This window comes from Bactrocera tryoni, unplaced genomic scaffold (assembly GCF_016617805.1).
Source record: "Bactrocera tryoni isolate S06 unplaced genomic scaffold, CSIRO_BtryS06_freeze2 scaffold_25, whole genome shotgun sequence".
NCBI classification, from domain to species: Eukaryota; Metazoa; Arthropoda; class Insecta; order Diptera; family Tephritidae; genus Bactrocera; species Bactrocera tryoni.
The window spans coordinates 26009364-26021193 of record NW_024395977.1 but is presented as its reverse complement, the minus strand read 5'-3'; the positions used below and the strand labels follow the sequence as shown (position 1 = coordinate 26021193).

General features: G+C 36.3%; 1 protein-coding gene across 1 annotated transcript; it reads left to right on the top strand.

Moving 5' to 3' along the window:
* The first annotated feature begins 714 nt into the window (after positions 1-714).
* On the top strand, positions 715-1456 carry LOC120780827. The gene is made up of 4 exons (XM_040113071.1): positions 715-833; positions 894-1029; positions 1083-1220; positions 1332-1456. The coding sequence occupies exons 1-4, from the start codon at positions 828-830 to the stop codon at positions 1454-1456; spliced, it is 405 nt and encodes a 134-aa protein (XP_039969005.1). The 5' UTR covers positions 715-827.
* The last annotated feature ends 10374 nt before the right edge of the window (positions 1457-11830 follow it).

Sequence of the window (11830 nt, the reverse complement as noted above, 5' to 3'; positions counted from 1 at the left end):
AGATATTATATGCCCCTATTGCAGTTTTCAACCCGACTTGGTCGAATCTCAATTTCAAACTCAACTTCAGATCAACCAAACTCTTTTTCTGTATTGCGATCTTCAACTAAGTTCAGTCGAAGTATGATTGGCGTTGCCAACCTAAGAAAGGGAAATTTGACAGATAGTGAAACAGCTAAAATTTTGTAAACGACATATTTAAACAATTGAATTCAGTTGTCGCTCGCGAAAAAGTGAATAAACATTAAAATAAATAAAACATGGATATAAGTTTCGATTTATATTACAATGACGAAAATATTGGGGGCAAAATTGATGTGCTACGTATACGAAAAAGCTTTCGTGATCACTCAAATCCATTGGAGCTTCCAAATGCAAAGTAAGCCATAGTTTTTTCACAATCGAGTGGCTTTTTAATAATATTTGTTGCAGATTCATAAGTTATTTTCGATTAAATAACGTGTGCGAGGAACGGCCATACCTCCTACATATATTAAAATTATGCGCAACTCAACGTTTCCTTGCTGACGGTGGTTATCAAAAACGCAGTGGAAATGATTTTAATATTGGGTTGGCGCAACCTACGATATCTTTAGTAATTAAAGAGGTTCTAAATATAATTGAACAACGTACATATTTGTGTCCAATGAATTAAAATTCAAATGACTGAGGAGGAGCAAAACGCTTCAAAAGTTTCATTTTATTCCAAAAGTGCTTTCCCGGGAGTAGTTGGTTGCATCGACGGGACTCATGTTCGCATAATTTCACCAAGAAAAGAAGTGCAACATCTTTATCTTAACAGAAAGGGCTACTACAGTTTAAACGTGATGATTGTATGTATAAAATCTGAATTATATTAGAAACAAAATGGTATAATTTCTTAAAATTTTTAGCTTTGTGATTATAAAATGTCTATTCGGTATGTGGATGCTAGGCATGCAGGCGCAAATCATGACTCTTTTGTTTTCAATGTTAGCGATTTGAAAGTGCATTTACAGAACAACATACAGAATAACACTTGGATCTTGGGTAAGACTTTATCGTATTTATTGCTAAATAAGTGGAGTAATGTAATTTCTTAGGCGACGCTGGCTATCCTCTGCACAAATTTTTAATGACGCCTTATCGCTTGGCGGAAGCTTCTTCACCCAAAGCACGCTACAATCAGTACACTCAAAGGCCCGGAATATTTAAGAGCGGACAACTGGTGTACTCAAGATGTAGATTTCGATGTCTTTTATTTGTACGAGGTTTACATTACACTCCTGAAAAGGCTACGCAAATTGTGAATGCTTGTTGCGCATTGCACAATATTTGCCAACACTTTCAAGTGGAATCTCCGGAAGAAATACCATCTACTTCAAATACTACAATGACCAATGATGTTTTGGACATAGAAAGAGAAGAAGAGGATACGGCTCGAATAATTCGCTATAATATTATGACTTCCCTCTAAATAATTAAAATATTAAATTTCATTTATTCTTTCTAATGTGCTATTTATTCAGACATATATTTAAATTTTATTTAAATAAATTCATTAAATGACAATATCACTTCATTTTTTAAAGTAAACTTAAACTATGGTACAAAAATATAAAATATCACTTCATTCCAGAATAATTAAAAATAAAATGCAAAACAATATTACTTCGTGTGTTAAATAACCAAAAAAAATTAAAATCTTTGCGAAGATTCTTCTGAAGCCTCTTTTTGGAGAGTATAAGATTTATGTTCAGTTTTCTCCAACTATCCAATTTTTTTCTTAATTTGCTGTTGCGTTTCAGCCTGGGTTGAAAGGAGTTGCAGCCTTTCCGACTCCATGCAATTGTTCGCCCTCCTTAACTGAACTCTCCTGGAAGGAGTCGGGCGTTCCTGCACAACTGGAGTGGACAATGGCGAACGTTCAAGGGTATATTCTCCACACCAAATGCTGGCCCACTTGGTGCAACTGCTTCCTTTAATTGAATAAGCTGGGCCACGCTCTCTTCCACTGGGCTCAGCGACTGCTCTTGCGACGGTCCGCCACCAGTCGCAAGGTAGTTATTCCTGTTGTTGGCAAGTTTTTTCTTTAGATTTGCCTTATAGTGAATCCACACCTAATAAAAAAAATTTATTTTTAGTTAATATTTAACAATTTAACTGCATTTGCCACACTCTCCCACAATTCTTTGTTATTTTGAATTTATTGCTTCCTAATTGTGGCTTTCTTCTTCCTACTTCTGGAAACTTCTCCATTAACTCCACCAATTTTTCGAATTGCTTTTTTGTTGTAACTTTATTTTTTCAAAAAATTTATAAAAAATATTAATTAAAATTAATTTAACATTAATTAAAATAGTTATTTTACCCGTTCTCCACTTTTCTTTAATATTTTTTTGTATTTCACTTCACGAATGTTGAACTTCAACTGCTATTAAGCAGTTGAAGTTTATTTATATACTAGTCAACCCCACTTGTACAGAGTTGAAAACCGCAATACCAAAAAAAAGTTGAAGTTCCATCATACTTCAACTGCAATTTTTTTTGACAGATTGAGTTGATGTCGGCAATACCGAATTTTTAAACTTCGACTGAAATGCAGTTGGGTTGAAAACCGCAATAGGGGCAATAATTATTAGGCAGTGACCTTATACCGCAAATATTACTTAATGGTGTTGAAAAAATATCAACCAACCTTCTAGTGCAAAACACTATATTCGGTTGGATTCTAAGTGGACTAGTTTCAGAACCAGCTACCACCATACCAACTCAAGTTGAGGATAATGCGAACCTTAATTCACAATTAAGGAAATTTCGAGATACAGGGAGACTTCCTCTTATATTAAAAGCGCAAACAACTTTTCGGTTGCCAATATTTTTTTTTTTTTTTTGATTGAAACGTAACAAAGATATGGTTTTACATTTCATTCGAATTGCAGCTAGTTACAAAAGTACTAACAAGCAATATTTTTCATAATTTATAAGGCAAAACAACAAAAGCTCTATTAAGAAGCTTTTTACAAAAACAAAACTTTGTATTAAAAACTAAATGTTATAACATTTGTTATTTGCTTAGAAGGTCAAGAAACGTTGTTCTTTTTAATCTGCGCCGGCTATTTCTAGTTTCACCTAGTTGTCGGGCTTCAGAGTTTACATAATTTTGCAACCTTGTGAGATGTTTCGATACCGTTTCGCGAATGACTTCCCGAACCATTTTTATGTGAAGATTACGATGTAACTTTAACGTTTGATTGTAGACAAAAATTTTATTTGATGTTGTTTGGGGTGATTTCTTGCCGATTAACCAATTTATTTTGTTGTATTTTAGTTTTAGTTCTGCAACTTTTCTTTGTATATGCTCCTTCCTCTTTAACTTTCCATCCAGCGTCAAACCAAGATATTTCGTTGAGGTGGAGTACGGAATTACTTCATTCCCAATATATAAGGGGATATACGTAGCAGTTTTGTTAGTAAAGTTTATATGTATAGACTTCAACTCGTTGAGAGTAATGTTTCATTTTTGTGCCCATTCTACGATTAGGTTGATTGACGACTGCATTCTGTTCGACGACTCTATTTCATTTTTACCAGTAGTAATGATGCAGGTATCATCTAAAAATGTGGCGATTGTGCTGTTGGGCGGCATAGGCATATCCCTTGTAAACAATATACATAAGAGTGGTCCCAGGACACTTCCTTGGGGTACACCTGTTTCTATTGGCTGCAACATAGTATATGATTGTTCCTGTTTGATTGAGATGTAGTGTCAGGTAAGAGGCAAGTAATTCAGTTAGACGCTGTGGAAAGAGAAGTCTGAATTTATGTAGTAAGCCATGATGCCATACTTTATCGAACGCCTGGGATACGTAATTACAACTTCAAGTAGTTTGGACAAAATAGGCAACAGTGAGATTGGACGATATGATAATGCTTCCTGTGCGCTTTTCCCGGGTTTTTTTACCATAATTATTTCAGATACCTTCCATGACGATGGAACGTATCTTAGATTTAAGCAAGCGTTTATTATCGATGTAAGTTTTTCTAATGCTTTTCGCGTTAGATTTTTTAGTATATCAGCTGTCACCAAGTCGAAGCCGGGAGCTTTCCTTGGTTTTAATCTACTTTTAATTATATTTTCCACTTCTTTAATTGTTGCTGGTTGGATTTCTTCTACGCATTGCGATATTTCCAGCTGCGGTAAAGTTCCATGAAACAGAAGAGAACTAAACGTTTTAGTGAGTTTCTCTGAAAAAACTTTCGCTTTTTCTTCGTCGCTTTTGGCCCAGGATCCGTTTGGCTTTCTGAGGGGTGCATTCGACAATATTGGTTTCCTAGCATTTTTTACAGCTTTCCAAAGGGAATAATCCGTATATTTGTTTGGCGTTAATTTCTCAATGTAATTAGAAATATGTTTATTTGTAAATAACTTTATTTTGGTGCTGAGAATCTTAGTTAAATTGTTCAGTTCTGTTTTATATTGAGGAAATCGCGTGACTTGCCATTTTTACGGAGTTTTCTCTTTTCCTTTATGAGATCTAAAATATCTGATGGATATTTAATATAAAAGTTTTTTTGTTTACGAACAGGAGTACTTTTCCAAGCTGATTCCTGAATAGCTTACGTAAATGTATGAACTTCATCTTCTAAGATATCTTGAGTTGTTATATTTACTTTAAAATCAATATTTTTGTCGAGCATAACTTTGAAATACTCCCAATCCGTATGTCTATTAGAAAGATAAGGTGGTATGTCGATTTCTTTGAGATGGCCATTTAAGATTAGATATACGGGCGAGTGGTCCGAATTTAAGTCCAATCCATTTTCAATAGTAATGAAGTTCTTGGATATTTGTCGAATGATGAAAAAGTAGATCAAGTCAGGTAATTTCCTTGTGTCTTAACACCAGTAAGTCGGCCTGCCTTCGGTGTCGTAACTCTTGAACCCCATTGTGAGTGTTTTGCGTTAAAATCACCACCCATGATGAATTTCCCATGGTGTTTTAATATAAGTTCTGTGTACAAGTCCATTTTGATATTGTGTCTAGATGGGCTATATATTGCAGTAATGTTTATTTTTCCGAAACTAGATTCTCTCGATATGGTCGTGGTTTGGAATTCTGGGATATATTATCTCTGATAATTATGGCACTCCCCCCTCTCGCATTGTTATTTGGGTGGTTCGAGCAATGCGTCTTGTAGTTTTTGAATCTGACGAAAGTTTCATTTGTAAAATGAGTTCCTGATATAAGAATCAATTTTTTCAATATGGAGTAATGCTTCTAATTCTTTACTACGTTTGAGCAAGCCATTTGCATTCCAGGTCATAACTTTCATCGGTTTAATTTTGCGCCTTACTTACGTTGTACTGTCGCTCTAGTTTAGTAAGACGGTCGTGGGTAAGTCTGTTTTGCTCTTCCAGTTGATTAAGCTTGTTGAGAATTAATGAAAATTACTGGTAATATCACCAGTGGCATTCGTATTTGTTTGATTTTCAGACATATTTTGTTGAACTTTATTAACACCTTTAGTTATGCTGGCAAATGAGGGGCTTCCAGTTTGATTATTTACATTAGTGACTTCTTTCTGTGGAAGCGGTTGTACTTAAGCGTTTTGGTTTATATTAATGCTCTTTATTTTTCTCCACTTCACATCCCCTATAGTGCGCAGGGTGATTTTGACTACAGTTACAGCATTTTGCCGGTAGTTCGGGCAGGTTTTGTGCAGCTTAGTGTTGTATGATTTCCGACGCACTTTACACACCTCGGTGGTTTACAACAATAGTTTTTAGTGTGACCGAACGCCTGACAGGATTTAAACTGCGGCACTAGATGCGATGGTTTGATGGGCTAAAGTTTAACGACAGAATTTAAAATATGTTTGATTTCGTAAATTTTCTTAATGTTTTCTGTAGATTCAAAGCATACAATAAACATATTTAACGGATTTTTTGTTTTATATTGAAGTTTGTTTAAGATTTTCGTGACTTTGAACCCTTGCTTTTGAAGATCTGTGACAATACTTTCAGGCTCACATGAGTGATGAAGGTCTTTTACCATTATGCGTATATCACGCGATTGCTTGTCTTCGTACGAGTACCAAGGAATTTTCGACTCGTTTAATTTCCTTGTAAGTATTCTATAGTCGGAACTATCTAAAAGATTTATTTTACAGGAACTTGGGTCAGTGAGCTTGACTGTGTAAGATTTTTTATACTCTCGCAACAATGTTGCTAAGGAGAGTATTATAGTTTTGTTCACATAACGGTTGTTTGTAAGTCCTAAAACTAAAAGAGTCAGATATAGGGTTATATATACCAAAGTGATCAGGGTGACGAGTAGAGTCGAAATCCGGATGTCTGTCTGTCCGTCCGTCTGTCCGTCCGTCCGTCCGTCTGTCCGTCTGTCCGTGCAAGCTGTAACTTGAGTAAAAATTGAGATATCGTCATGAAACTTGGTACACGTATTCCTTGGCTCCATAAGAAGGTTAAGTTCGAAGATGGGCAAAGTCGGCCAACTGCCACGCCCACAAAATGGCGGAAACCGAAAACCTATAAAGTGTCATAACTAAGCCATAAATAAAGATATTAAAGTGAAATTTGGCACAAAAGATCGCATTAGGGAGGGGCATATTTGGACGTAATATTTTTGGAAAAGTGGGCGTGGCCCCGCCCCCTACTAAGTTTTTTGTACGTATCTCGGAAACTACTATAGCTATGCCAACCAAACTCTACAGAGTCGTTTTCTTCAGGCATTTCCATATACAGTTCAAAAATGGAAGAAATCGAATATTAACCACGCACACCTCCCATACAAAGGTTATGTTGAAAATCACTAAAAGTGCGTTAACGGACTAACAAAAAACGACAGAAACACTAAATTTTACGGAAGAAATTGAAAAATTGAAAATGGGCGTGGCCTCGTCCACTTATGGACCAAAAACCATATCTCAGAAACTACTCAACCGATTTCAATGAAATTCGGTATATAATATTTTCTTAACACCCTGATGACATGTACGAAATATAGGTGAAATCGGTTCACAACCACGCCTTCTTCCAATATAACGCTATTTTGAATTCCATCTGATGCCTTCTCTGTATAATATATACATTAGGAACCAATGATGATAGCGGAATAAAACTTTACACAAATACGGTATTTGAAAAATATGTAAATAACGGATAATGAAATCTCGATTATCACTTTATCATGCGAGAGTATAAAATGTTCGGTGACACCCGAACTTAGCCCTTCCTTACTTGTTTACATTTGCGTTTATTAAGGAACGCATCAAGGTTTGGTTAAAATTTTCCGATATTATAATTGGCGGAGGGCGATGACTTACTTTTGTAGCTATTTTACCACCTTCTGCTGTTTCATCCGGAATTGGAATCTGCTTTACGTTTCTTACTTTCCCTACTTTTTCTACCCTGAACAGGGTATATTAAGTTTGTCACGATGTTTGTAACACCCAGAAAGAAGCGACAATGTATCTTCACCAAATTTGGTATAGATTATTTTTTAAGGCAACAATGTAATCTCCGAAAAAATTGTTTAGATCGGATTACTATAGCATATAGCTTCCATACAAACTGAACACATAGTTACTAAAAGAAATGCACCTGTGAAGGGTATATTAGCTTCGGTGCAGCCTAAGTAAACGTTTTTTCTTGTTTTCTTTTTTAATAGCCAATTTGTTTCTTGCCAATTTGTCACTTGCCACCTACAACTCTGCGTAGACAGCTGGATTGCCGTGCGACAGAAAAAGCTGATAATCACTTTAGATGTTCGGAGGAGAATTTTTGCGCGAAAACTAATTGAGTGTTTTTAATTGGGTATTATTTTTTTATTGTTTGTTTTTAAATATTTTTGTAGAAATTACGAGTAAATTGGTATACCGCGTGGTGCCAACGACGTTAAGGTCGTTTGGTGAATCTGCTTACGAATTTTCACAGCCTGGAGATACTATCCTTCATAAGCCGATTTATTTGGCGATAATACAGAAAAATCAAGTAATAAATGATCATATGTGTGAATGTAACAGATATCAGTTGTGTACTGACCGATGAAATCCAAATGATTTAATTGTCGTGGCGATGACTTCTCGGGATTTTGTAAAAATGCGAATGTTATTGGTTTATGATCGGTCATAATTGTGCAGTGCCTACCTTCAATCATGTGTTTAAATTGTTTGACTGATTGGTAAATGGCTAATACCTTGCGATCATATGTACTGTAGCGCTTCTGGCGGTCGGTCATTCGTTTTGAATAAAATCCAAGTGTCTCAAATTTCTCTTCGTTGACTTAATGAAGAGCTGCTCCGACCGAAAAATTGCTAGCGTCGACGTGAAGTGCCAGTTTAGCGTTTGGCACTCGATATGCTAATGGAATTGCGTCGATCAATGCTTGCTTACATTCTTCGAAAGCTCCTTTGGCGTCCTCGGTCCAAATAACTGGCGATTTGTCATTTTTCTTGTTGCCTTTGAATCCCCATTTAGCGACGTTGATTTTCAGGCCGTGTTCGTGTAACCATTCCAAAACTATGCGTATGTCTACTATGGAAACGTCGACAATCTCCACACGGTCGACAAAGTCCATCCTTGTTTGGAACCATGTTTAATGGACTGGCCCATTCGCTTTGTGATGGTTGACAAATTCCCATATTGATCATGTACTCGAATTCTTTCTTAGCGTTGACGAGTTTCTCTTGATTTAAACGACGAGCGCGTGAATAAATTGGTTATCCGTTAGTGATGATTTGATGACGAACATCTGTTTTCGTTTCTTTTGTCTTGTCATAGCAAGTCGGTGTCGTGAGATATGTAAATTCAGTTAGCAGTTTTTGATTGAAAATACCAGCTCATGAATGGTGAAATTAGAAACGCATTTTGCTTCGAGTTTGGTTTCTCTGTCAATGAGTTGGTTGCCTTTGACATCAACCAGAAGACCAAATTTGTCGAGAAAATCTGCACCCAAAATCAGTTTCAAATAATTCGAAGTTTTGAGTTTCTCTTTAATTGATGATATAGGTAGAATTGAAAAATCTGCTCCTGTGTCGATCAAAATTTTAGATGAGTCTTACGATCGGTGATAAAGAGACGGCGTGATTTTTGACTGCCCTCTTCGCTGACCGTCGGAGGCTAAGCGGTCTTTAGTTTCCCTCCTTCTTGTAAACACTTCTTGGCATCAGCGCCGAATCGATGATGATAATAACAATTCGGGAACTTGCTAACCTGGCTTTATGAACGACTACGAGAACGTTGTTTGTTGTCGCGTGCTGGTGTTTGACTGCGGCCACGTTGATTGCTGGAAGAATTTACTTTGATTTCTCGTCGGGGAGCGTCAATTTTCTGCTTCAAACCGGCGAAATCATCCGCTTGAGTGTTTGACTTATATTGTTGACCTTGAACCGTTGAAACTGAGCTGATTTCCATCATTTTGTCAGCTTGTTGAGCACAACGATCTAAATCTCCTTCGGCAATTGACACCACTGCGCGCATACTTTCAGGTAATTTATCGAGCCAGAATGTTTTGATTGAATTGTCATTTAATGCACCGTCGGACAAAACGCGCCTTTGTCGAAGTAATTGAGATGGTATTTGATCGCACAAGTCGCACTCTTTGACCATGCGCTTCAGCTTCTTATTTTCTGAATCGGTGAAATCTTTGATCAATCAGCTTTTAATTGAGTCGTATCTCCTTATTGCTGGTGGTGCACGCACAATATCGGCAACATTTGTGAAGGTTTCAACGTCGAGCGAGCTTAATACGTGATCGTATTCTGTTTGATCGATTGAGATTCCAGCGTTTCAGAATTGTGCTCCCATTTGGATGAAAAACAAATCAGGTTCTCGTTTGCTAAAAACAGGTGGTTTTATCCCGATTTTATACACTTCTCCAGAGACTCGAGGTGCGCAGTTAGCTGTGGAGTAAATGATACTGTTGCTGCCATTGTTTGCCGTAGTATTGGTTGTGACTGTTTTCGTAGTTGGAGTTGCCGTTTTTGTAGTCATATTTTTGATGTGAATCGTTGTTTCGGTCTGCTGAGTACAGCAAAATTTTTACTGCACTATGTGTCTTTCCAGCATGTTCGTCGTCGTTCCCGCTATAACCGCGTGTTCGGTTTTTATTTTACTACTTTTACTACTACACTTCGCCGCACACTATGTTTGTTAAGCGAGTTCGTAGAATCGCCTGATTGTTTTAAAACGGACCCGGCAATCATCGCGCCTATGATAAAATTTGCATATTTCTTTGATTTTTATTTAAAAACATCGGAGGTCACCAACTTGTAGATGTCGGTGATAAATAAACACAAGCATTCACTAAAACAATTTATTTGTTTAAAAACTGTTCAGAAATTTTTTATTTTTATTATTATTTTTACAATAATCATGGCTTCTGATGCTAAATTCAACTCCTAGAGATGAGATATCAAAAACGAAAAAGAAAAAATAAGCAGTCATCAGATTCTATGACGCTGACTACACGTTAAGTATTTTTATATTAACCGCGATCCCGAATGGCAACATTTATTGAACGTTTAGCAATATTGACGTATTGTGGGTTTTCAATATTGACGCGAATTTTAAAATTGAAAATGAAATGAAATTAAAATTGCAAAATAAATTTATATTAAATCTAAACGCCACAATGTGAACAATAAAATGTCTCCTTTGGAAATTGAGGAGAATGGAAAAGATGAGATAAAAGATTTTGCAGAAAGACGTATTGAAGAACACAACTTCGTGGTAGCTGACAACAAGTCGACAACTCAATGCGTCCAGAAACCACGCAGGATAGCAGAAGCAAAAATAAAGGGAGAGAGAAGTGTAGAGGAAACGAAGAAATCAGAAGAACAAAAGGAGTCTTGGAGAAACAAATCAGAAAAAATTAAAAAGGACAAAACGAAAGAGGAGATTAAAGTAAGCACCTCCTTAATAGACGAAGAAAGCGAAGACTATAAGAAGCGTTTTATTCCCCGGGAGAGTCCTCACTCAAGTAGGGAGGTTAATTATGTTATCACGGATACAACATTGGATCTTAACCCGACTGATGAAGAACCAAATGAAGATATGACAATTGAAGTCGCTGAAGATGGAGGTTTGACATCGGAAGATGTAGGACTCACCGAGAGACGAAAGCAGTGAAGAGGAGAATACTAAGGTGCAAAAAAAAACGTCACAGCAAAAGGTGTACCTTTGTCGTTCGATGTGAAAGAGGAAAAGTCGACAGAATACCTTAGTAACGAATTTGCAGAAATAGTTACGAGTAAACTATCACTAATTCAACACAAGAAGGCGCATAGTCATCGTGAACGTCACTTAGTTGTTGAACATGACCCGATCACAAACTGAAGTCACTTTTGCCGCCCGGGAGAATATTCAAAATTGAACATGTCCGTTGCTACTAAAGGGCGGATTGCAGCAATATATTTAGACACTTTATATATGTATGTTAAATAAGATTAAACAAAATCTACCTATTGTAATAAATTATACAGTCCACACATGTTAGATAAGGCAAATACTGGACAAAACAAACATATGTAAATAAACTGATAAAAATATATGCATTTATTATGTATGAGACACGTATGCATTTATATGCAATACGCATGCACTCAAATATACAATAATATAAACATATTTACTTAGGTTTATGCAATTGATTACAAATGCACATATGCACTTGAAAACAACCCAAACCATGCAACATAAACTATATGATAACACACACACATATTAAATTGTGTAATTATGGGGGTACTCTCATGTGAACGCATACATTTTACCACTTTTTAGGAAAATTTTTTTTATGCGACAACAAAACCAATAAATATAATCAATT